At 49.3% G+C, this 23,884-nt stretch overlaps 1 protein-coding gene and 2 long non-coding RNA genes across 3 annotated transcripts in view; 1 reads left to right on the top strand and 2 right to left on the bottom strand.

The window, feature by feature from the left end:
* Window positions 1–23,884, top strand: part of LOC145505797 (uncharacterized) — a 188,764-nt gene that overhangs the window by 62,315 nt on the left and 102,565 nt on the right. Inside the window, exons 22-27 of the mRNA XM_081488700.1 lie at window positions 1,514–1,745; window positions 7,971–8,192; window positions 10,473–10,622; window positions 13,349–13,572; window positions 15,345–15,576; window positions 21,803–22,024. Of these exons, the coding sequence (XP_081344826.1) occupies window positions 1,514–1,745; window positions 7,971–8,192; window positions 10,473–10,622; window positions 13,349–13,572; window positions 15,345–15,576; window positions 21,803–22,024 (1,282 nt within the window). The remainder of the gene's footprint in view (window positions 1–1,513; window positions 1,746–7,970; window positions 8,193–10,472; window positions 10,623–13,348; window positions 13,573–15,344; window positions 15,577–21,802; window positions 22,025–23,884) is intronic.
* LOC145506956 (uncharacterized) lies at window positions 949–6,976 on the bottom strand. Its single transcript, XR_014054468.1, has 2 exons — window positions 6,402–6,976; window positions 949–4,024 (listed from the first exon to the last, which is right to left on the bottom strand). It is a non-coding gene; the product is annotated as an uncharacterized LOC145506956 (long non-coding RNA).
* Window positions 14,780–20,808, bottom strand: LOC145506953 (uncharacterized). The gene is made up of 2 exons (XR_014054467.1): window positions 20,234–20,808; window positions 14,780–17,855 (listed from the first exon to the last, which is right to left on the bottom strand). It is a non-coding gene; the product is annotated as an uncharacterized LOC145506953 (long non-coding RNA).

Raw genomic sequence — 23,884 nt, 5'->3', positions numbered from 1 at the left:
CAGCACTGAAGGTTCGCCCTCGTGTGTCCCTCGGAGCCTCCCACATTCTGGTGAAAAGCCACCTGAAACAGAAAAGCTGGGGTTTTGGGGTGGCAAATTCCCCCTCAGATCTGCATTTTCCTTTTGAACTTAATACAGTGTGAAGATTGGCTTGTTGTACGACAGTGGTCCAAGGACATGTGTTTGAGTTCTTCTCAACTCATCAGTGTCTGTGAGATGTTTTCTGTAGACACCGTCTGGGCTGTTATAACAGTTTACAAACGGGATAGAATCCAAAGGCCCGCCTCATGGCGAGCAGGGGCCTTGGGTCTGGGTGCGGCCAGGTGGCTGGGGGCCCCGAGGCCAGCCTGGTGCCGCACCCGCACAGCTCTGCCTCCTGTCCCTTGTCCACGTTCAGAGTGGCCACAGGCCGGTGACCCTGCACAGGACCTGGCAGAGCTGCTGCTCAGACTGTTCTTGTCACGTCAGCCCAGGCCGAGGTGCCCGTTCCTGTCAGCCGAGTGCGGGGGGCCCGGGGGAAAGGCAGGGGTGAAGGGCACAACCAGCAAACGCAGGTGGTGCCGCCTGCACGTTTGACGCTGAGACAGACTGCTTTGTGGGCCGTGTTTGAGCACAGACAGCTCAGAAAGATTGTCTTTCCCCCTCCCCCAGGAAATACGGAACGGTTACATATTAATATGTTTATTTTTACAGCATGTTGTCAGGTAAAAGTGATTTTTCCTTAGGTAACATGTTGACTTGAGGTAAATGGTAAATTCTTTCCATCAACTTGTTATCAACAGTGAAAAACTTTCAGGGTGTATAAGGAGAAGTGAAACTGGAGAGGTGACGACCTGCGAGAATCTTGTATTTTATTTTGAAAATCATGTTATATGCATAATCGAATATTTAAACTGCTATATAACATCATCCGCGAGACATTAGGGGAGAAGAGCAGTAACTGTGAATTCTAGGTTAATGCAGCACATTGACATGAGTCCAGAAACTCACACAAAGCTGGTGGAGAACTTCATCAAGTGATGCATTTGTACATAGACAACCTAAAAAATAAAAAAATCAATTCAGCACTTCATCTGGTCTAGAGACTTGTGTTTAGAAACTCCAGCTTGTTCGTGGCTCACTGTTTTGATTGTACAGAGTTCCTGATTCCCAGCGGAATAGACTTGAGGCACTGCCGTGCATCTCTGCCCTGAGAGCAGGGAAGGTAAAGGTTGTCAACTTCAGGTTATCTCCTCACAGGGAGAGAGGCGCCACCCAGGCCCCGTCAGAATGTTAGAGTAAACCAGTCAAATCAAACGAGAATGATCAGGGGCCACTTTGTAAGACTCAAGGATAAGTTATTCTAAGTTTGAGAATATTGAAAAGAGGGAAAGTTGAACCTTTTTGCTGAGATGTTAATTGAGCAACTGTTCCTGGAATATGCTAATCGTGACACAGAATGCAAGCCCACATTTGTTGTCCAGACACGTTCCTCTGCTGACAAAGGCAGGTGACGGGTTTTATTCTATTTTAGGTTGATCGAAGAAGAGAAGGAGAACACGGAGCAGCGGGCCGAGGATACTGAGAGCAGGGTGGGCAAGGGGAGCTTAGGCAACCTTCGTTGTTGTAAATCCTCGAGCTCCCTCAACCTGTGTCCCGCCTCCTCGCTCGCCAGCTCCTGCCCGCCCAGCAGTGGGCGCGCCAAGCCCCCAAGGAGGCGGCACAGCTCGGCGCGGAAAGTAGACCAGCGGGACATCAAGACTCTGGTATGTGTCTGCCTCCTCCCTGCCACGTCCCTCCCCCAGCACACTGGCTTTCTTTTTTGTTTGTTTGTTTTTTGTTTTTTCTGTTTTTACCCAGAAGAAACTCAGGTACATTTGCTACGCTTAGAGGTCTAAGATTTTTAAAAACTGCCTAGTCTTTAATCATTCCATACTCGCACAGCAACAAATTAGTCTTGATATTTGGACCACCGGCTTAGCACGTCATCATGAACTCAGCCAGGGCCTGCCTCTGTAACGTTGGGCCCGGCCTGTGCTGGACACAGCAGGTGCAGGGAAGTTGCTGTTGTCACCGAGTAGACAGCCTTGTGAAAGTAACCATAGGCAGCTCTCCTGGCGTGTGAGACCCACGCAGCACATTTTTCATTGGGGATACCTGGCTGCAGGCTGCAGGCCATGCGGTGGGAACAAAACCAAGAATCTAAACTGGTCTGCTTGCTGCTGGACCTGGCTGCACGCTCAGGCCAGCTCTGGGTGTGAAACCAGGTTAAAAGCCTGGTGCCCCAGGGCCCCAGGGAAGAAGTTGGGCTTCCTCACTCTTCTGAGTCTAAAAATGGGATGACGACCTAGGGCTTTTGGTGACAGAGTGTGCAGCTCTGAAGCGCATGTTCCTGCTTTCTTCCATGTTTAGCTTAGGTTTCCTGAGCGCATTGCTGTTTACCCTGTGAAATCATGTCTACAACACTCTGCTTTGTAACTGCACTTGTATTATCACTTTTTTTGTTACCACCCATTTCATGTTAGCTGCATTGTTAGTCAGCATATAATTAAATTAACTGTGAATCATTTTAGCAGCATGTGAAGTGATAACTGGTCTATTTTGTGGTCTTTTGACACATTGGTTTTATAATATGCATCACTGGCCAATTAGTTGATAGTGTGTATTCTTTGACGATTTCTCTGTGGTTTCATGCTTGATTTCTTTCCGAGTATTTGTAAAAGAACAGTTCTGTATATTTTTTCTTGTTGCTGGAGTTCTCTGACGGTGTGTCTGCTTTCATCGTTGGTTTTGATTTCCTGTCTCATCCTGTTGTCTGCTTCGTTGTCATCAATCCAGACCCCAGCTTCCCACAACCGCACCCCCCCGAGGCTGTAGTTTACCCATCCATCTCCCCTCCCCCGTCCTCCCACTTGCTCTGGTCATAGCAGTCTGGGGTCCACAGCGTGTGTCCCCTTAGTCGGGTTTCTGCTTTGTCTTCATGTCTCATTAAATGGTGTTTTTCCCCCATAGCACTAAGTTTGAATTATTGTTATCACTGTGCAGTTACAAGCATAATGTAGATGGATGATACACTACAGAACCTGTGTAATTCATAACTGAGATTATGCTTACCTGAAGAAATGATCCTCTTATGTGTAGAATTAATGGACTTTTGACACAACATCCTTTCTGTGTTGGTGCTTGTATTTGAGACTGTAAATCTCATCAGCTTTTGCATGCTTAATGTCTCTACGAGACTCTTTTACAAAGTATCTTCTATGGTTCATAAAATGTGAAGACTCCACCTGCTGTTACGCTAGCTTTCATTCTTACATATTTTCATAGGGTACCTGCTTTAATGAATTTATTTTCAGAAGTTTGGAATCAAATTCTAGGTAACGATTTTACATTAATGTCCAACAGGTGGTTAGATCTGTTCAGTGTTAAAATAGGTATTACGGCAACTTCCTCGTCAGTTAAATTACTATTTTAAAGTATAACATGTTTTTTTTATTAAGAGAAACTAACTTATAGAGAGGTTTGGCTGAGAACAGACAACTGTTAAGGCCCTTTGTTGTACACAGTGCTGTGCTTTAACAAATCATGATGTTGTAATAGAATTGTATCTTCCTGAGGAATAATGTATAGTGTTTCTCTAGTAAATCTTGAATAGCTTATTTAACTAATGTGGTCCAACAAATTGTTCTGTTTCCAGTTACATGTTCTCTAAATCTACATCTCACTTATATGTTTGCCGTCATTTTTGCTTTACTGTCTTTGCCTATATTGATTCTTGAATTTTTAGCTTCAAAGTCGCAATAAATCTGGTTTCTCTTCATTTCTTTGCATGCATCTATCAGTCTAGTGAGTTAAGGAAGCATCGTCGAAAGGTAAACTATTTAGTAATTTAGCATGCCTTTGTTTCTCTGTGAAGTATTAGAGTCCTTATCGTGTTAGTGAATGAACACTATGTGGTTACGTACTGGTGGATGATTGACATTTTAATAGAAGTAATGAAACTCGCCCACCACTTAAAATATGCTGATGATGCAATCAATCCATCCTAAAGGAGATCAATCCTGGGTGTTCATTGGAAGGACTGATTTTGAAGCTGAAACTCCAGTACTTTGGCCACCTCACGCGAAGAGTTGACTCATTGGAAAAGACCCTAATGCTGGGTAGGATTGGGGGCAGGAGGAGAAGGGGACAATAGAGGATGAGATGGCTGGATGGCATCACTGACTCGATGGACATGGGTTTGGGTGGACTCCGGGAGTTAGTGATGGACAGGGAGGCCTGGCGTGCTACAATTCATGGGGTCGCAAAGAGTCAGACACGACTGAGCGACTGAACGGAACGGAACTGAACTGAACTGAACTGAACTGATGGTTCTGTTGGAAATAGGTCATTGGTTGGGACAATTGTAACAGTTTGCCTTTCTCCCACTTGTTTGCCTTCTAATCATCTCATGCTTATTTATAATAGACATAGTAGTATTTATTATTTTTAAAATTTTCTTTACTTATTTTTTTGGCCATACTGCACAGCTAATGGGATGTTAGTTCCCCAACCAGGGATCAGACCGGTGTGAAAGTGAAAGTGCCAAGTCCTCACCTCTGGACCACCATGGAATTTCCACGTAGTGTTTTCTTAAAAGAAATGACTGAATCAGAGCCATAGATATTAGATTTGGGGGAAGCCAATTTAATGACGGTGGGTAGCAGTGTGCAGGAGACTCTGTGTGCCAGGCACCGTGTCCAGTGCTTTCTGAGCCCGTCATCTAATCCCGCAGACACCCAGGTGAGGTCCAGGCTGCTGTTATCCCCATTCAGCAGATATGGACACTGAGGCTTAGAGAGGCCGGGCACCGTGCCCAGGCTCGCATACCCAGCGGTGCGGTGCAGACTGGTCTGATCAGAGCCTGGACACTTAACCGTGGTGCCGTCCATCCCGCTTTCCTCCAGAGGCCCTCCTGTCCATCACAGCAACCCTGATGGAGGGAGCCTCAGGAGGGAGCTCGCTGCCTCTCCCCTCGGGTCACTTGGATGAGCCCCTGTTGTTGGAGTCCAGTGGCCCGAGGGCTGGCCTTCCTTGTCCCTCTCCTGCTCCCAGCCCGCTGATGGAGCACTCCTGGGGCCTTCCCACAGGACTTGGGCAGCCGCGCTCCGGTTCAGGCAGCTCAGTGCCCAGGAACCCTTCTGCCGGGCACAGCAGAGTAGCTCCGTCACCCTGAGGTTGGTGACCTGGGTGTGCCGCTTGCCCGCTTTGTGGCCTGCTTTGCCCTCCTGTTAAATGAGGACACGGTACTGCCCATCCGACTCACGTGGGCACCCGTGGGGCGGGCTCCCATCCTGGCGGAGGGTGCCAGGCTGGGGACCCAGAGGCCTTTCTCAGGACAAGGCCCGGGGGAAGGGCCTGGCCGTGGTCCCTGACTTTGAGGCAGGTGTTTGTCTGCATTCAGTCCTAGTCAGCCCAGGTGTGTCACTTCCCTGCTCTGTTCTTTGTTGTTTTCTGATTTTTATAAATGCTTCTTTTAACTTGAATTTGAGATTGATCCCTCTTCAGTTCCATGTGGATAATTTCTAGCTTTTGTAGCCTTCTGTTGTCTGAGGGTGGTTGTTAGAGATCAGGGGAGAGTGCACAGTTTATCCAGCTGCTGTTAAACGAGTTCAGCTGTATTTTGCAGTAAGTCACTTTGTTGTCACCAAGCTCCTGTGGAGCTGCAGTGGATCAGTATTCTTTACAGAATCCCATTACAAAGCCACAGGTTAGTTGGTTAAAACGACGCACTCATTGTTTATAAAAATACTTTCCATGCATGCTTCCTAAAACCTCCCCTGGCTGAACCACACGCCCACATGTATAAGTGAGACCTGTCTGGACCCTGAAGGGGTTTATCTGTTCCCCACACTGTTGCCACCACTGTTTCCTGTCCTCAGACCCAGGACCAGCGGAAAAGCTGGGCGTCCAGGAGAGATCTTTTTTTTTTTTTTAATTAGCTTATTTTTTAATTGAAGGATAATTGCTTTACAGAATTTTGTTCTTGTCTGTCAAATCGCAGGAAAAATCAGGCATAGGTACACATATATCCCCTCCCTTTTGAACCTCCCTCCCATCTCCCTCCCCTCGAGATTGATAGAAGAGTATCTCTTAGTGAAGACTTCAGTTGAGTTCAGTCGCTCAGTCGTGTCCGAATCTTTGCAACCCCATGAATCGCAGCACGCCAGGCCTCCCTGTCCGTCACCAGCTCCCGGAGTCCACCCAAACCCATGTCCATCGAGTCAGTGATGCCATCCAGCCATCTCATCCTCTGTCGTCCCCTTCTCCTCCTGCCCTCAATCCTTCCCAGCATTAGGGTCTTTTCCAATGAGTCAGCTCTTCGCATGAGGTGGCCAAAGTGTTGGAGTTTCAGCTTCAACATCAGTCCTTCCAATGAACACCCAGGATTGATCCCCTTTAGGATGGACTGTTCGGATCTCCTTGCACTCCAAGGGACTCTCAAGAGTCTTCTCCCACACCACAGTTCAAAGGCATCAGTTCTGTGGCGCTCAGCTTTCTTCACCGTCCGACTCTCACATCCATACACGACCACTGGAAAAACCATAGCCTTGACTAGACGGACTTTTGTTGGCAAAGTAGTGTCTCTGCTTTTAAATATGCCATCTAAGTTGGCCAAAACCTTCCTTCCAAGGCGTAAGCGTCTTTCAGTTTCGTGGCTGCAGTCACCATCAGCAGTGATTTTGGAGCCCCCAAACATAAAGTCTGACACTGTTTCCACAGTTTCCCCATCTATTTCCCATGAGGTGATGGGACCTGATGCCATGATCTTAGTTTTCTGAACGTTGAGCTTTAAGCCAACTTTTTCACTCTCCTCTTTCACTTTCATCAAGAGGCTCTTTAGTTCTTTTCCACTTTCTGCCGTAAGGGTGGTGTCATCTGCATATCTGAGGTTATTGATGTTTCTCCCGGCAGTCTCGATTCCAGCTTGTGTTTCTTCCAGCCCAGCGTCTCTCATGATGTACCCTGCGTCTAAGTTAAATAAGCAGGGTGACAAGGACACACAGCCTTGACGTCCTCGTTTTCCTATTTGGAACCAGTCTGTTGTTCCATGTCCAGTTCTAACTGTTGCTTCCTGACCTGCGTACAGGTTTCCCAAGAGACAGGTCAGATGGTCTGGTATTCCCATCTCTCTCAGAATTTTCCACAGTTGATTGTGATCCACACAGTCAAAGGCTTTGTTTGGCATAGTCCATAAAGCAGAAATCGATGTTTTTCGGGAACTCTCTTGCTTTTTCGATGATCCAGCAGATATTGGCAATTTGATCTCTGGTTCCTCTGCCTTTTCTAAAATCAGCTTGAACATCTGGAAGTTCACGGTTCACCTATCGCTGAAGCCTGGCTTAGAGAATTTTAAGCATTACTTTACTAGCACGTGAGATGAGTGCCATTGTGCGGTAGTTTGAGCATTCTTTGGCATTGCCTTTCTTTGGGATTGGGATGAAAACTGACCATTTCCAGTCCTGTGGCCACCGCTGAGTTTTCCATATTTGCTGGCATATTGAATATAGCACTTTCACAGCATCATCTTTCAGGATTTGAGATAGCTCAGCTGGAATTCCATCAGCTCCACTAGCTTTGTTCGTAGTGATGCTTCCTAAAGTCCGGTGGACTTCACGTTTAGCAGATGATTCTTAAAGAGCAGAATAACTGGGGAAAGCTACTAACGGACGGGGTGCTTGATGTAAATCCCGAGCAAGTAAACATGCCAAGCACCAATGGAAAGGCAAGTCCTCGGTCTCGCTCTCTGTCTGGTTCTCGCCTTACCATCCAGTCTGTGCGGGGCTGTTGGGACCTGTCAGCAATGCACCATGTAGATCTGAGTGGCCGTGAGGGTCGTGTGAGCTCCCAGAGTGCAGAAGAAAGTTTTGACCTCACCGATTGCCCGGAAATGCTGTGTTCCCTCCCTCCCAAAACAAGGCTGTCTGTCTAAGGCTTCCTTTCCCCCTTAGAGATCCTCCGACGGCTCCCCAAGCCACGAGGAAGACCTGGCTAAGGTGATCGAGCTCCAGGAGGTCATCGAGAGGCAGTCAGGGGAGCAGAGCCAGTCGAAGGAGTGCCTGGCAAACCTCTCTGCCTACGTGAGAGAGCCGGAGGAGGACCCGGACACGGCCAGGAAGGAGCTCCTCGCGTCCGAGGAAGCGAACAGACAACCACAGCGGGATGTCCGCGAAGTGAGTGACAGCGGACGTGTCTGTTGTCCTGAGGTGGAATGTGGGTCCCTTGTTCTCCGGCTGATCTGAGCTTTGGGATGGCTGCGTGAGTAGGAGCACAGAGCGCTGGCGAGACCGCGACTGGCGGCCTCCCCGCCTCTGCGTCGAGATCTCTGGGGTAGAAGAGGCCTGGTCCAGGCGGTCCATTGGCAGTGGAGCAACACGAGGGCATCCCTAGCGCTGTGCTCACCCTGGGTGTGGACTCCTCATTTCTACAAGTTCTAGGGTGCCCAGTGTGTTCCTCTTTGAAAAATTCATTCATCCATTCATTCATTTATTGGAGTCTAGTTGCTTTCCTTTTTCTTGGAGAAGGCAATGGTACCCCACTCCAGTACTCTTGCCTGGAAAATCCCATGGATGGAGGAGCCTGGTAGGCTACAGTCCATGGGGTCGCTAAGAGTCGGACACAACTGAGCGACTTCACTTTCACTTTTCCCTTTGATACACTGGAGAAGGAAATGGCAACCCACTCCAGTATTCTTGCCTGGAGAATCCCAGGGACAGGGGAGCCTGGTGGGCTACCGTCTGTGGGGTCGCACAGAGTCGGACACGACCGAAGCGACTTAGCAGTTAGCAGTTGCTTTACACTGCTGTGTCAATGTCTGCTGTACAGCAAAGTGAATCCGTCATATATATATATATTTATATTTATATTTATATTTATATTTATATATATATATATATATATACGTGTGTGTGTGTCTACATATATCCCTCTTTTTAGATTTCCTACCCATTTACTTCACCACAGAGCCCTGAGTAGACTGCCCTGTGCTGTAGAGTAGGTCCTTACTCGTTGTTGAGTTTACGCATAGTCTCAGTAGTGTACATACGTCAACCCCAGTCTCCCAGTTCATCCCCCCCACCTGCCTGTCGAATGTATACCTGATGATGCTGAAATTTCCTTCGGGTTCACTCAGGCGAGTCTGGTGACGTCTGTGGAGCCCGTTCTCTCGGAGAGATGGGAGCCCGCTGTGTGGCCCCTGCTGAGGCAGCTTGCCTGGCCGTCTTCTCTAGTTTTCTGAGGTTCTGCTCCTTGAGGGGATGTGTGACATTGATACCGGCGGTCAGACAGGTCGAGTGGCGTTTGCTCACCCTCAGAGCCTCAGGCCCGTGCTGTGTAACCATGTAGAGTCATGATGTTTCTGGTGGTCGTGTCTGCGGCTGTCATGATTGATGAGAAACTGCCTAACGGTCATTGTGAAAAGAGAAGAGTGCTGAGGGTTCGGGCCTCCTCCTGTGAGCCTCACCTCTCCTTTGTAGGCAGGCAGACAGCGCCCACCCTGCCCCACCCCTCCCCCGTGAGACCGTCTCAGACAGAACCCCTCCGACATGTGCTACAGCAGGTGTCCTTGTTTAGTAGCTTGGTGTGAGTAATTCTCTGAGAGCTCAAGGTGAGAACTCAAAACAGAATATTTGCACGCTTGTATAACCTTTTCCCACTACTCTTTGGCAACAGGAGGAGATTAGGTGGCAGAGTTCAATATGTAGAGAATTCTGGGAAAAGCGGCCTTGAGACCTTTCACTTTTAATGTCAGGCCTTTGCCCACATTGGTTACTTAGTAGTCGACTACGGAGGGACCTGCAGTGGATTTTGACCTGGCGGACGGGAGTTGCACCAGCAGCAAGTTCTGGTCCTGGTTTGACCCTTTCATACATGTGGTGTAAGTCTGCTTTAGAAGAATTAGGCTTGAGAAGGCTGCTTCCAGTTGTGTTAAACTTTGACTTCTGTTTCCACTCATTACTATTACTTGAATTCTGAGGAAATTGCATGAGAGTTTTCCGACTTTTACCCGAGGAAACGAGCCTCAGAGGTCCCTGTTGGATCTGTCGAAGGTCCCTCCCTCTTGTGGATCCAGTCCGCCTGTGTGGTGTAGCAGACAGAGGTCGTGACTTCATGCCAGATACCATTCCTCCTGGAATTCATGCAATAACAGGGTAGTTTAGTATACTCTTTGCTGTTTGGGTTGATTATGTTGAAGAGAAGCTTGGGAAACCGAGTGGCCAGACAGAACGTTAATACAGACATATGGGTGCCAATCGTGGCAAATGTGACATTTTAAGTAGGCACGTTTTTGCTCACGTCCGAGGAAACTGCCGTGTCTAGGACTTTAATTTTGAGGACGCTAACTTTATTTTTGAGTTGAAACTTAGGATTTAGTCCAACTTTTTTACGCGTACGTGTATCGGAATGTTCCATGATAATGACTTACCTTTTCTACTCTGCAATGCCCGGTGTAGGCCATGGTCCAGAACACGGACGTGGAGGTGCGAATCACTACCCTTGAGAGATGCTACCTTGCCGCCCAGCGCGAAGCCACCTCTGTGCACGACGACCTCAATGATAAACTTGAAAATGAAATCGCAGATAAGGATTCTATGCATCGACAGGTAACGGCTTTTACTGAACTGTGTCTGACTTTTATAGTGGTGAATTCCTGAGGAAGGAAGGTAAACACCTTTTCATGTGACTCCCACGTTGTAAGGCACCTGCCCCCTCACACTGTGGTCCTGAAATGGTTTTGGAACAAAGCGTTGATAGATCGCTTTATGTCTTCCCATTTTCCTTTTTCTGGCTACGAGTTTCCTTTTAAGGCATGCTTTTTTTTCTTAAAAGAACCAATTTTGATAACTTGTGGCCTACTGTGAGGCCCAGCACAGTACTAATTAGCACCGTTTTGATTGAAATCATCCTGCGAGTAAATGGATACACATACCCATCATTTTATAGTGAGAAGAATTCTCATTGGAAGTTTAAGTACCTTTGTATTTTCGCCTCATTTATGGCATGTAATTTTTCATACATGTCTGTGTTTTGAGCTGCCATGTTCAGTGAGCAGCTAGTTTGGGCCAGACATCGTCAGAACTAGGACTCCAGCAGTGAATTAAAAACCGTGTGCGTTCTTTATCCACTGCCATGTAACAAATCACTGCAAAGCTTAGTGACTTCCCAGTGAGCAGGTCACAGTCCAGTTTCTGTGCTTTGCAGCAGGTGGGCCTGGTTCAGGGCCTCCTGAGGACGCAAACATGGGAAGGCCCCCCAGGGCTGGATGGCAGGCTTTCAGACTCACCTGGCTGGTGGGGACAGGCCCAGGTCCCTGCCGTGTGGACCTCTTCATGGCCTGGCTTTCCTCAGAACACCCTCTGAGAGCGAGAGCGCGGGATGTAGCCCGGGGCCTTTCGCGCCCCGGTCTCGGAAGCCGCACACCTTCAGTTCTGTTTGCGAGAGTGAGCTGCGAAGTCCTGCCTCGCTCAGGGGCTGAGCAGGAGTTGCCCCCTCTGCCTCTTGAAGGGAGGAGGATGGAAGAATTTGTGGACCCGTTTTTAAACCCACGCAGCCTGTCGGACAGTAATGAGCAGGGGAAGGAGACCAGAGTGCCCGAGTTGTCTAAGAGGAGGGGGGACGATCGTGTGTGAACAGGGTGGCCAGCGAGGTGACACCAGGAGGGTGACCTGGAACAGAGACCCGGAGGCCGGAAGAGAAGTAGCCACTCGGAGATAGATCAAGGGTCGTGTCAACAAGCGGAGATAAGGGAGAGAGAGGGCCGCATCAGGGAGGACCCCGGGCTCAGGCCTGAGCAGCTCGAGGCCAGAGCCTGTTTCCTGAGCTGAGGAGGGCTGTCAGGGCAGGGAGCTAAGAGACGGGCCTCAGCCCTGTTGAGGTGGATGAGCCCATGGGGTGTCCAGGGGACCTGTGAGGTCAGCAGCTGAGTGTTCCGGCCTGGATCCAGGAGAGGCCTCACTCAGCTCAAGGTGGACTTGGGTCGTGGGCATACAGATGGTGTTTAAAGGCACAGACAAGGTAAAGTCACCAGGCAGGTGCCCGTGGAGAGATAGGGGGTGCAAGGGTAGAGCTGTGGGGTGCCTCGCATTCCAAGGTTGAGAAGGGGCGCAAGGGACTGACTAGTAACCCCAGGGAGGGCGGGGCCTGGTGCCCAGGGAGAGACATGCTTGGGGTGGGGGGAGGGCAAGGAGAGGAGGGGGCTTGGTAACATGGGTTCCTCAGAGCTCCCTGGGAGCTGCCCTGCGAGCGGGGCACACCGCCTGCTTGCAGAGAGCTGGAGACTGGGCGGGGAGGGGGACAGTAGAGGCCTCTCCCAGGGAGCTCTCAGAGACCCTCAGTGGGCGCTGCAGGGAGCCCTGGAGGAGGAATCTGCTGGTTCCCTTTGTGCGATTTTAAGGTGAGAGAAGGGAGAGGACGTGCTGGCTGAGCTGATGGGGGTGAAGCCATATGCAGCTGGTTCGCTGGAGAGGAGCAGGAATGATGGCAGGTGGTCCTGGAGCCAGTGCAGGGGGTGGCCCAGCCCTGGGGAGGGGTCGTGACGAAGACAGGGGCGAGGGCGCTGGCCACGGGGGACAGGGAGCCAGCAAGCCAGCACCTCGAGGCTGCCCCTCGGCTGCTTTGAGGTCACGTCTGGGAAAGAAGGCAGGACCTGGGTGAGAGTGGGCCGGGGGGAGATGTGCCAGAGAGAAGGGTGTGAGGTGTGAGAGCTGGAGGGCGGCTCGGAGCCCAGCAGGCCCTCTCCCGCACGTCTCTGGTGACAGAGCCGCCTTGCGGTGTGAGGGGCCGTCCCCCAGAACAGCCCGCGGGCCTGCGCCCCGGGAGGAGCCCCGCGGGGGGCTGGCCCTCCCAGCCCTGCTGGCCCTGCTTGCGCCTGTCTGTGCGTGTTCAGACCAGCCTGGAAAACGGAGGGCTGGGGACCTGCGAGGATGGCGCTCCTCGGTGAGTAACACAAGTGGTGACCGCTGAGGTGGACCCAGAGGCTGCGGAGCTGAAGGATTTCTTTTTCTTATTTTCCTTCAGCCTGGCTGATGGAGGCACAGATGTATTGTTGTAATTTTCGGACTTTGTCTCTGACTCCATCGGCCCACCCTTGTGAATAACCTCATAGGATTGCCTCCCATCCACGCTAAGACCTGAATGTCACCAGGCCATCTAGGAAGTGGATTCTCCTCCTGCCTGTTTCTTCAGTACTGCTCGCTTAAGAGATGGCAGTGTCTCATAAGCATGGCCCGTTTATCCACAGTTGGGGCTTCCATGTAAACTTGTGTTCAGTTCCTGATAGACTTGAGCTGCCCTGAATGTCGCTGACGAGACGTGGTCCTCTCGTGCCCAGGTGCAGACCCTGAAGGAAAAGGACTGGGAGCGCGCGCAGCAAGCCAGCGTGCCGGCCAACGTGGCCCAGGCGTTCGAGAGTGACGCAGACTTGTCTGACGGCGGGGGCGACAGGGCCACCCTCTTCAGCTCGGCCGCTCTGCTGTCGCCCAGCGGGCAGGGCGATGCCGAGACTCTGACTGTGATGCTTCAGGAGCAGCTGGACACCATCAACGAAGAGATCCGGTGGGTGAGCCCGAGCCGAGCTCCCCAGAAACTCGGCTTCTCTGAGGAGCTGTCTTCTCCTTAGAGAAGGCTGAGTGTTCCATAGTAAGGAAACTGACTTCAAGTCTGCTTCAAGAATTTTCAGTTCTGAGATTGCCCTTGATTATAGAGCTCAGTCAGCCAGGGCTGTGGGGGGCGTTGTGGGGTGTCCCCCCACCAGCTCTGAGCCCCAAGGTGGGTGAGGTGCCGTGACAGTGTCCCCTGCGGCCCGTGCACCCTCCAGCACTGAAGGTTCGCCCTCGTGTGTCCCTCGGAGCCTCCCACATTCTGGTGAAAAGCCACCTGAAACAGAAAAGCTGGGGTTTTGGGGTGGCAAATTCCCCCTCAGATCTGCATTTTCCTTTTGAACTTAATACAGTGTGAAGATTGGCTTGTTGTACGACAGTGGTCCAAGGACATGTGTTTGAGTTCTTCTCAACTCATCAGTGTCTGTGAGATGTTTTCTGTAGACACCGTCTGGGCTGTTATAACAGTTTACAAACGGGATAGAATCCAAAGGCCCGCCTCATGGCGAGCAGGGGCCTTGGGTCTGGGTGCGGCCAGGTGGCTGGGGGCCCCGAGGCCAGCCTGGTGCCGCACCCGCACAGCTCTGCCTCCTGTCCCTTGTCCACGTTCAGAGTGGCCACAGGCCGGTGACCCTGCACAGGACCTGGCAGAGCTGCTGCTCAGACTGTTCTTGTCACGTCAGCCCAGGCCGAGGTGCCCGTTCCTGTCAGCCGAGTGCGGGGGGCCCGGGGGAAAGGCAGGGGTGAAGGGCACAACCAGCAAACGCAGGTGGTGCCGCCTGCACGTTTGACGCTGAGACAGACTGCTTTGTGGGCCGTGTTTGAGCACAGACAGCTCAGAAAGATTGTCTTTCCCCCTCCCCCAGGAAATACGGAACGGTTACATATTAATATGTTTATTTTTACAGCATGTTGTCAGGTAAAAGTGATTTTTCCTTAGGTAACATGTTGACTTGAGGTAAATGGTAAATTCTTTCCATCAACTTGTTATCAACAGTGAAAAACTTTCAGGGTGTATAAGGAGAAGTGAAACTGGAGAGGTGACGACCTGCGAGAATCTTGTATTTTATTTTGAAAATCATGTTATATGCATAATCGAATATTTAAACTGCTATATAACATCATCCGCGAGACATTAGGGGAGAAGAGCAGTAACTGTGAATTCTAGGTTAATGCAGCACATTGACATGAGTCCAGAAACTCACACAAAGCTGGTGGAGAACTTCATCAAGTGATGCATTTGTACATAGACAACCTAAAAAATAAAAAAATCAATTCAGCACTTCATCTGGTCTAGAGACTTGTGTTTAGAAACTCCAGCTTGTTCGTGGCTCACTGTTTTGATTGTACAGAGTTCCTGATTCCCAGCGGAATAGACTTGAGGCACTGCCGTGCATCTCTGCCCTGAGAGCAGGGAAGGTAAAGGTTGTCAACTTCAGGTTATCTCCTCACAGGGAGAGAGGCGCCACCCAGGCCCCGTCAGAATGTTAGAGTAAACCAGTCAAATCAAACGAGAATGATCAGGGGCCACTTTGTAAGACTCAAGGATAAGTTATTCTAAGTTTGAGAATATTGAAAAGAGGGAAAGTTGAACCTTTTTGCTGAGATGTTAATTGAGCAACTGTTCCTGGAATATGCTAATCGTGACACAGAATGCAAGCCCACATTTGTTGTCCAGACACGTTCCTCTGCTGACAAAGGCAGGTGACGGGTTTTATTCTATTTTAGGTTGATCGAAGAAGAGAAGGAGAACACGGAGCAGCGGGCCGAGGATACTGAGAGCAGGGTGGGCAAGGGGAGCTTAGGCAACCTTCGTTGTTGTAAATCCTCGAGCTCCCTCAACCTGTGTCCCGCCTCCTCGCTCGCCAGCTCCTGCCCGCCCAGCAGTGGGCGCGCCAAGCCCCCAAGGAGGCGGCACAGCTCGGCGCGGAAAGTAGACCAGCGGGACATCAAGACTCTGGTATGTGTCTGCCTCCTCCCTGCCACGTCCCTCCCCCAGCACACTGGCTTTCTTTTTTGTTTGTTTGTTTTTTGTTTTTTCTGTTTTTACCCAGAAGAAACTCAGGTACATTTGCTACGCTTAGAGGTCTAAGATTTTTAAAAACTGCCTAGTCTTTAATCATTCCATACTCGCACAGCAACAAATTAGTCTTGATATTTGGACCACCGGCTTAGCACGTCATCATGAACTCAGCCAGGGCCTGCCTCTGTAACGTTGGGCCCGGCCTGTGCTGGACACAGCAGGTGCAGGGAAGTTGCTGTTGTCACCGAGTAGACAGCCTTGTGAAAGTAACCATAGGCAGCTCTCCTGGCGTGTGAGACCCACGCAGCACATTTTTCATTGGGGATACCTGGCTGCAGGCTGCAGGCCATGCGGTGGGAACAAAACCAAGAATCTAAACTGGTCTGCTTGCTGCTGGACCTGGCTGCACGCTCAGGCCAGCTCTGGGTGTGAAACCAGGTTAAAAGCCTGGTGCCCCAGGGCCCCAGGGAAGAAGTTGGGCTTCCTCACTCTTCTGAGTCTAAAAATGGGATGACGACCTAGGGCTTTTGGTGACAGAGTGTGCAGCTCTGAAGCGCATGTTCCTGCTTTCTTCCATGTTTAGCTTAGGTTTCCTGAGCGCATTGCTGTTTACCCTGTGAAATCATGTCTACAACACTCTGCTTTGTAACTGCACTTGTATTATCACTTTTTTTGTTACCACCCATTTCATGTTAGCTGCATTGTTAGTCAGCATATAATTAAATTAACTGTGAATCATTTTAGCAGCATGTGAAGTGATAACTGGTCTATTTTGTGGTCTTTTGACACATTGGTTTTATAATATGCATCACTGGCCAATTAGTTGATAGTGTGTATTCTTTGACGATTTCTCTGTGGTTTCATGCTTGATTTCTTTCCGAGTATTTGTAAAAGAACAGTTCTGTATATTTTTTCTTGTTGCTGGAGTTCTCTGACGGTGTGTCTGCTTTCATCGTTGGTTTTGATTTCCTGTCTCATCCTGTTGTCTGCTTCGTTGTCATCAATCCAGACCCCAGCTTCCCACAACCGCACCCCCCCGAGGCTGTAGTTTACCCATCCATCTCCCCTCCCCCGTCCTCCCACTTGCTCTGGTCATAGCAGTCTGGGGTCCACAGCGTGTGTCCCCTTAGTCGGGTTTCTGCTTTGTCTTCATGTCTCATTAAATGGTGTTTTTCCCCCATAGCACTAAGTTTGAATTATTGTTATCACTGTGCAGTTACAAGCATAATGTAGATGGATGATACACTACAGAACCTGTGTAATTCATAACTGAGATTATGCTTACCTGAAGAAATGATCCTCTTATGTGTAGAATTAATGGACTTTTGACACAACATCCTTTCTGTGTTGGTGCTTGTATTTGAGACTGTAAATCTCATCAGCTTTTGCATGCTTAATGTCTCTACGAGACTCTTTTACAAAGTATCTTCTATGGTTCATAAAATGTGAAGACTCCACCTGCTGTTACGCTAGCTTTCATTCTTACATATTTTCATAGGGTACCTGCTTTAATGAATTTATTTTCAGAAGTTTGGAATCAAATTCTAGGTAACGATTTTACATTAATGTCCAACAGGTGGTTAGATCTGTTCAGTGTTAAAATAGGTATTACGGCAACTTCCTCGTCAGTTAAATTACTATTTTAAAGTATAACATGTTTTTTTTATTAAGAGAAACTAACTTATAGAGAGGTTTGGCTGAGAACAGACAACTGTTAAGGCCCTTTGTTGTACACAGTGCTGTGCTTTAACAAATCATGATGTTGTAATAGAATTGTATCTTCCTGAGGAATAATGTATAGTGTTTCTCTAGTAAATCTTGAATAGCTTATTTAACTAATGTGGTCCAACAAATTGTTCTGTTTCCAGTTACATGTTCTCTAAATCTACATCTCACTTATATGTTTGCCGTCATTTTTGCTTTACTGTCTTTGCCTATATTGATTCTTGAATTTTTAGCTTCAAAGTCGCAATAAATCTGGTTTCTCTTCATTTCTTTGCATGCATCTATCAGTCTAGTGAGTTAAGGAAGCATCGTCGAAAGGTAAACTATTTAGTAATTTAGCATGCCTTTGTTTCTCTGTGAAGTATTAGAGTCCTTATCGTGTTAGTGAATGAACACTATGTGGTTACGTACTGGTGGATGATTGACATTTTAATAGAAGTAATGAAACTCGCCCACCACTTAAAATATGCTGATGATGCAATCAATCCATCCTAAAGGAGATCAATCCTGGGTGTTCATTGGAAGGACTGATTTTGAAGCTGAAACTCCAGTACTTTGGCCACCTCACGCGAAGAGTTGACTCATTGGAAAAGACCCTAATGCTGGGTAGGATTGGGGGCAGGAGGAGAAGGGGACAATAGAGGATGAGATGGCTGGATGGCATCACTGACTCGATGGACATGGGTTTGGGTGGACTCCGGGAGTTAGTGATGGACAGGGAGGCCTGGCGTGCTACAATTCATGGGGTCGCAAAGAGTCAGACACGACTGAGCGACTGAACGGAACGGAACTGAACTGAACTGAACTGAACTGATGGTTCTGTTGGAAATAGGTCATTGGTTGGGACAATTGTAACAGTTTGCCTTTCTCCCACTTGTTTGCCTTCTAATCATCTCATGCTTATTTATAATAGACATAGTAGTATTTATTATTTTTAAAATTTTCTTTACTTATTTTTTTGGCCATACTGCACAGCTAATGGGATGTTAGTTCCCCAACCAGGGATCAGACCGGTGTGAAAGTGAAAGTGCCAAGTCCTCACCTCTGGACCACCATGGAATTTCCACGTAGTGTTTTCTTAAAAGAAATGACTGAATCAGAGCCATAGATATTAGATTTGGGGGAAGCCAATTTAATGACGGTGGGTAGCAGTGTGCAGGAGACTCTGTGTGCCAGGCACCGTGTCCAGTGCTTTCTGAGCCCGTCATCTAATCCCGCAGACACCCAGGTGAGGTCCAGGCTGCTGTTATCCCCATTCAGCAGATATGGACACTGAGGCTTAGAGAGGCCGGGCACCGTGCCCAGGCTCGCATACCCAGCGGTGCGGTGCAGACTGGTCTGATCAGAGCCTGGACACTTAACCGTGGTGCCGTCCATCCCGCTTTCCTCCAGAGGCCCTCCTGTCCATCACAGCAACCCTGATGGAGGGAGCCTCAGGAGGGAGCTCGCTGCCTCTCCCCTCGGGTCACTTGGATGAGCCCCTGTTGTTGGAGTCCAGTGGCCCGAGGGCTGGCCTTCCTTGTCCCTCTCCTGCTCCCAGCCCGCTGATGGAGCACTCCTGGGGCCTTCCCACAGGACTTGGGCAGCCGCGCTCCGGTTCAGGCAGCTCAGTGCCCAGGAACCCTTCTGCCGGGCACAGCAGAGTAGCTCCGTCACCCTGAGGTTGGTGACCTGGGTGTGCCGCTTGCCCGCTTTGTGGCCTGCTTTGCCCTCCTGTTAAATGAGGACACGGTACTGCCCATCCGACTCACGTGGGCACCCGTGGGGCGGGCTCCCATCCTGGCGGAGGGTGCCAGGCTGGGGACCCAGAGGCCTTTCTCAGGACAAGGCCCGGGGGAAGGGCCTGGCCGTGGTCCCTGACTTTGAGGCAGGTGTTTGTCTGCATTCAGTCCTAGTCAGCCCAGGTGTGTCACTTCCCTGCTCTGTTCTTTGTTGTTTTCTGATTTTTATAAATGCTTCTTTTAACTTGAATTTGAGATTGATCCCTCTTCAGTTCCATGTGGATAATTTCTAGCTTTTGTAGCCTTCTGTTGTCTGAGGGTGGTTGTTAGAGATCAGGGGAGAGTGCACAGTTTATCCAGCTGCTGTTAAACGAGTTCAGCTGTATTTTGCAGTAAGTCACTTTGTTGTCACCAAGCTCCTGTGGAGCTGCAGTGGATCAGTATTCTTTACAGAATCCCATTACAAAGCCACAGGTTAGTTGGTTAAAACGACGCACTCATTGTTTATAAAAATACTTTCCATGCATGCTTCCTAAAACCTCCCCTGGCTGAACCACACGCCCACATGTATAAGTGAGACCTGTCTGGACCCTGAAGGGGTTTATCTGTTCCCCACACTGTTGCCACCACTGTTTCCTGTCCTCAGACCCAGGACCAGCGGAAAAGCTGGGCGTCCAGGAGAGATCTTTTTTTTTTTTTTCAATTAGCTTATTTTTTAATTGAAGGATAATTGCTTTACAGAATTTTGTTCTTGTCTGTCAAATCGCAGGAAAAATCAGGCATAGGTACACATATATCCCCTCCCTTTTGAACCTCCCTCCCATCTCCCTCCCCTCGAGATTGATAGAAGAGTATCTCTTAGTGAAGACTTCAGTTGAGTTCAGTCGCTCAGTCGTGTCCGAATCTTTGCAACCCCATGAATCGCAGCACGCCAGGCCTCCCTGTCCGTCACCAGCTCCCGGAGTCCACCCAAACCCATGTCCATCGAGTCAGTGATGCCATCCAGCCATCTCATCCTCTGTCGTCCCCTTCTCCTCCTGCCCTCAATCCTTCCCAGCATTAGGGTCTTTTCCAATGAGTCAGCTCTTCGCATGAGGTGGCCAAAGTGTTGGAGTTTCAGCTTCAACATCAGTCCTTCCAATGAACACCCAGGATTGATCCCCTTTAGGATGGACTGTTCGGATCTCCTTGCACTCCAAGGGACTCTCAAGAGTCTTCTCCCACACCACAGTTCAAAGGCATCAGTTCTGTGGCGCTCAGCTTTCTTCACCGTCCGACTCTCACATCCATACACGACCACTGGAAAAACCATAGCCTTGACTAGACGGACTTTTGTTGGCAAAGTAGTGTCTCTGCTTTTAAATATGCCATCTAAGTTGGCCAAAACCTTCCTTCCAAGGCGTAAGCGTCTTTCAGTTTCGTGGCTGCAGTCACCATCAGCAGTGATTTTGGAGCCCCCAAACATAAAGTCTGACACTGTTTCCACAGTTTCCCCATCTATTTCCCATGAGGTGATGGGACCTGATGCCATGATCTTAGTTTTCTGAACGTTGAGCTTTAAGCCAACTTTTTCACTCTCCTCTTTCACTTTCATCAAGAGGCTCTTTAGTTCTTTTCCACTTTCTGCCGTAAGGGTGGTGTCATCTGCATATCTGAGGTTATTGATGTTTCTCCCGGCAGTCTCGATTCCAGCTTGTGTTTCTTCCAGCCCAGCGTCTCTCATGATGTACCCTGCGTCTAAGTTAAATAAGCAGGGTGACAAGGACACACAGCCTTGACGTCCTCGTTTTCCTATTTGGAACCAGTCTGTTGTTCCATGTCCAGTTCTAACTGTTGCTTCCTGACCTGCGTACAGGTTTCCCAAGAGACAGGTCAGATGGTCTGGTATTCCCATCTCTCTCAGAATTTTCCACAGTTGATTGTGATCCACACAGTCAAAGGCTTTGTTTGGCATAGTCCATAAAGCAGAAATCGATGTTTTTCGGGAACTCTCTTGCTTTTTCGATGATCCAGCAGATATTGGCAATTTGATCTCTGGTTCCTCTGCCTTTTCTAAAATCAGCTTGAACATCTGGAAGTTCACGGTTCACCTATCGCTGAAGCCTGGCTTAGAGAATTTTAAGCATTACTTTACTAGCACGTGAGATGAGTGCCATTGTGCGGTAGTTTGAGCATTCTTTGGCATTGCCTTTCTTTGGGATTGGGATGAAAACTGACCATTTCCAGTCCTGTGGCCACCGCTGAGTTTTCCATATTTGCTGGCATATTGAATATAGCACTTTCACAGCATCATCTTTCAGGATTTGAGATAGCTCAGCTGGAATTCCATCAGCTCCACTAGCTTTGTTCGTAGTGATGCTTCCTAAAGTCCGGTGGACTTCACGTTTAGCAGATGATTCTTAAAGAGCAGAATAACTGGGGAAAGCTACTAACGGACGGGGTGCTTGATGTAAATCCCGAGCAAGTAAACATGCCAAGCACCAATGGAAAGGCAAGTCCTCGGTCTCGCTCTCTGTCTGGTTCTCGCCTTACCATCCAGTCTGTGCGGGGCTGTTGGGACCTGTCAGCAATGCACCATGTAGATCTGAGTGGCCGTGAGGGTCGTGTGAGCTCCCAGAGTGCAGAAGAAAGTTTTGACCTCACCGATTGCCCGGAAATGCTGTGTTCCCTCCCTCCCAAAACAAGGCTGTCTGTCTAAGGCTTCCTTTCCCCCTTAGAGATCCTCCGACGGCTCCCCAAGCCACGAGGAAGACCTGGCTAAGGTGATCGAGCTCCAGGAGGTCATCGAGAGGCAGTCAGGGGAGCAGAGCCAGTCGAAGGAGTGCCTGGCAAACCTCTCTGCCTACGTGAGAGAGCCGGAGGAGGACCCGGACACGGCCAGGAAGGAGCTCCTCGCGTCCGAGGAAGCGAACAGACAACCACAGCGGGATGTCCGCGAAGTGAGTGACAGCGGACGTGTCTGTTGTCCTGAGGTGGAATGTGGGTCCCTTGTTCTCCGGCTGATCTGAGCTTTGGGATGGCTGCGTGAGTAGGAGCACAGAGCGCTGGCGAGACCGCGACTGGCGGCCTCCCCGCCTCTGCGTCGAGATCTCTGGGGTAGAAGAGGCCTGGTCCAGGCGGTCCATTGGCAGTGGAGCAACACGAGGGCATCCCTAGCGCTGTGCTCACCCTGGGTGTGGACTCCTCATTTCTACAAGTTCTAGGGTGCCCAGTGTGTTCCTCTTTGAAAAATTCATTCATCCATTCATTCATTTATTGGAGTCTAGTTGCTTTCCTTTTTCTTGGAGAAGGCAATGGTACCCCACTCCAGTACTCTTGCCTGGAAAATCCCATGGATGGAGGAGCCTGGTAGGCTACAGTCCATGGGGTCGCTAAGAGTCGGACACAACTGAGCGACTTCACTTTCACTTTTCCCTTTGATACACTGGAGAAGGAAATGGCAACCCACTCCAGTATTCTTGCCTGGAGAATCCCAGGGACAGGGGAGCCTGGTGGGCTACCGTCTGTGGGGTCGCACAGAGTCGGACACGACCGAAGCGACTTAGCAGTTAGCAGTTGCTTTACACTGCTGTGTCAATGTCTGCTGTACAGCAAAGTGAATCCGTCATATATATATATATATTTATATTTATATTTATATTTATATTTATATTTATATATATATATATATATATATATATATATATATATATATATACGTGTGTGTGTGTCTACATATATCCCTCTTTTTAGATTTCCTACCCATTTACTTCACCACAGAGCCCTGAGTAGACTGCCCTGTGCTGTAGAGTAGGTCCTTACTCGTTGTTGACTTTACGCATAGTCTCAGTAGTGTACATACGTCAACCCCAGTCTCCCAGTTCATCCCCCCCACCTGCCTGTCGAATGTATACCTGATGATGCTGAAATTTCCTTCGGGTTCACTCAGGCGAGTCTGGTGACGTCTGTGGAGCCCGTTCTCTCGGAGAGATGGGAGCCCGCTGTGTGGCCCCTGCTGAGGCAGCTTGCCTGGCCGTCTTCTCTAGTTTTCTGAGGTTCTGCTCCTTGAGGGGATGTGTGACATTGATACCGGCGGTCAGACAGGTCGAGTGGCGTTTGCTCACCCTCAGAGCCTCAGGCCCGTGCTGTGTAACCATGTAGAGTCATGATGTTTCTGGTGGTCGTGTCTGCGGCTGTCATGATTGATGAGAAACTGCCTAACGGTCATTGTGAAAAGAGAAGAGTGCTGAGGGTTCGGGCCTCCTCCTGTGAGCCTCACCTCTCCTTTGTAGGCAGGCAGACAGCGCCCACCCTGCCCCACCCCTCCCCCGTGAGACCGTCTCAGACAGAACCCCTCCGACATGTGCTACAGCAGGTGTCCTTGTTTAGTAGCTTGGTGTGAGTAATTCTCTGTGAGAGCTCAAGGTGAGAACTCAAAACAGAATATTTGCACGCTTGTATAACCTTTTCCCACTACTCTTTGGCAACAGGAGGAGATTAGGTGGCAGAGTTCAATATGTAGAGAATTCTGGGAAAAGCGGCCTTGAGACCTTTCACTTTTAATGTCAGGCCTTTGCCCACATTGGTTACTTAGTAGTCGACTACGGAGGGACCTGCAGTGGATTTTGACCTGGCGGACGGGAGTTGCACCAGCAGCAAGTTCTGGTCCTGGTTTGACCCTTTCATACATGTGGTGTAAGTCTGCTTTAGAAGAATTAGGCTTGAGAAGGCTGCTTCCAGTTGTGTTAAACTTTGACTTCTGTTTCCACTCATTACTATTACTTGAATTCTGAGGAAATTGCATGAGAGTTTTCCGACTT

The sequence above is a fragment of the Giraffa tippelskirchi genome, chromosome 1 (assembly GCF_054371585.1).
Source record: "Giraffa tippelskirchi isolate mGirTip1 chromosome 1, T2T-mGirTip1v1.2.pri, whole genome shotgun sequence".
NCBI lineage: Eukaryota > Metazoa > Chordata > Mammalia > Artiodactyla > Giraffidae > Giraffa > Giraffa tippelskirchi.
Note: the sequence above shows the minus strand (reverse complement) of the source record. Positions and strands in the feature narration are given on the sequence as shown.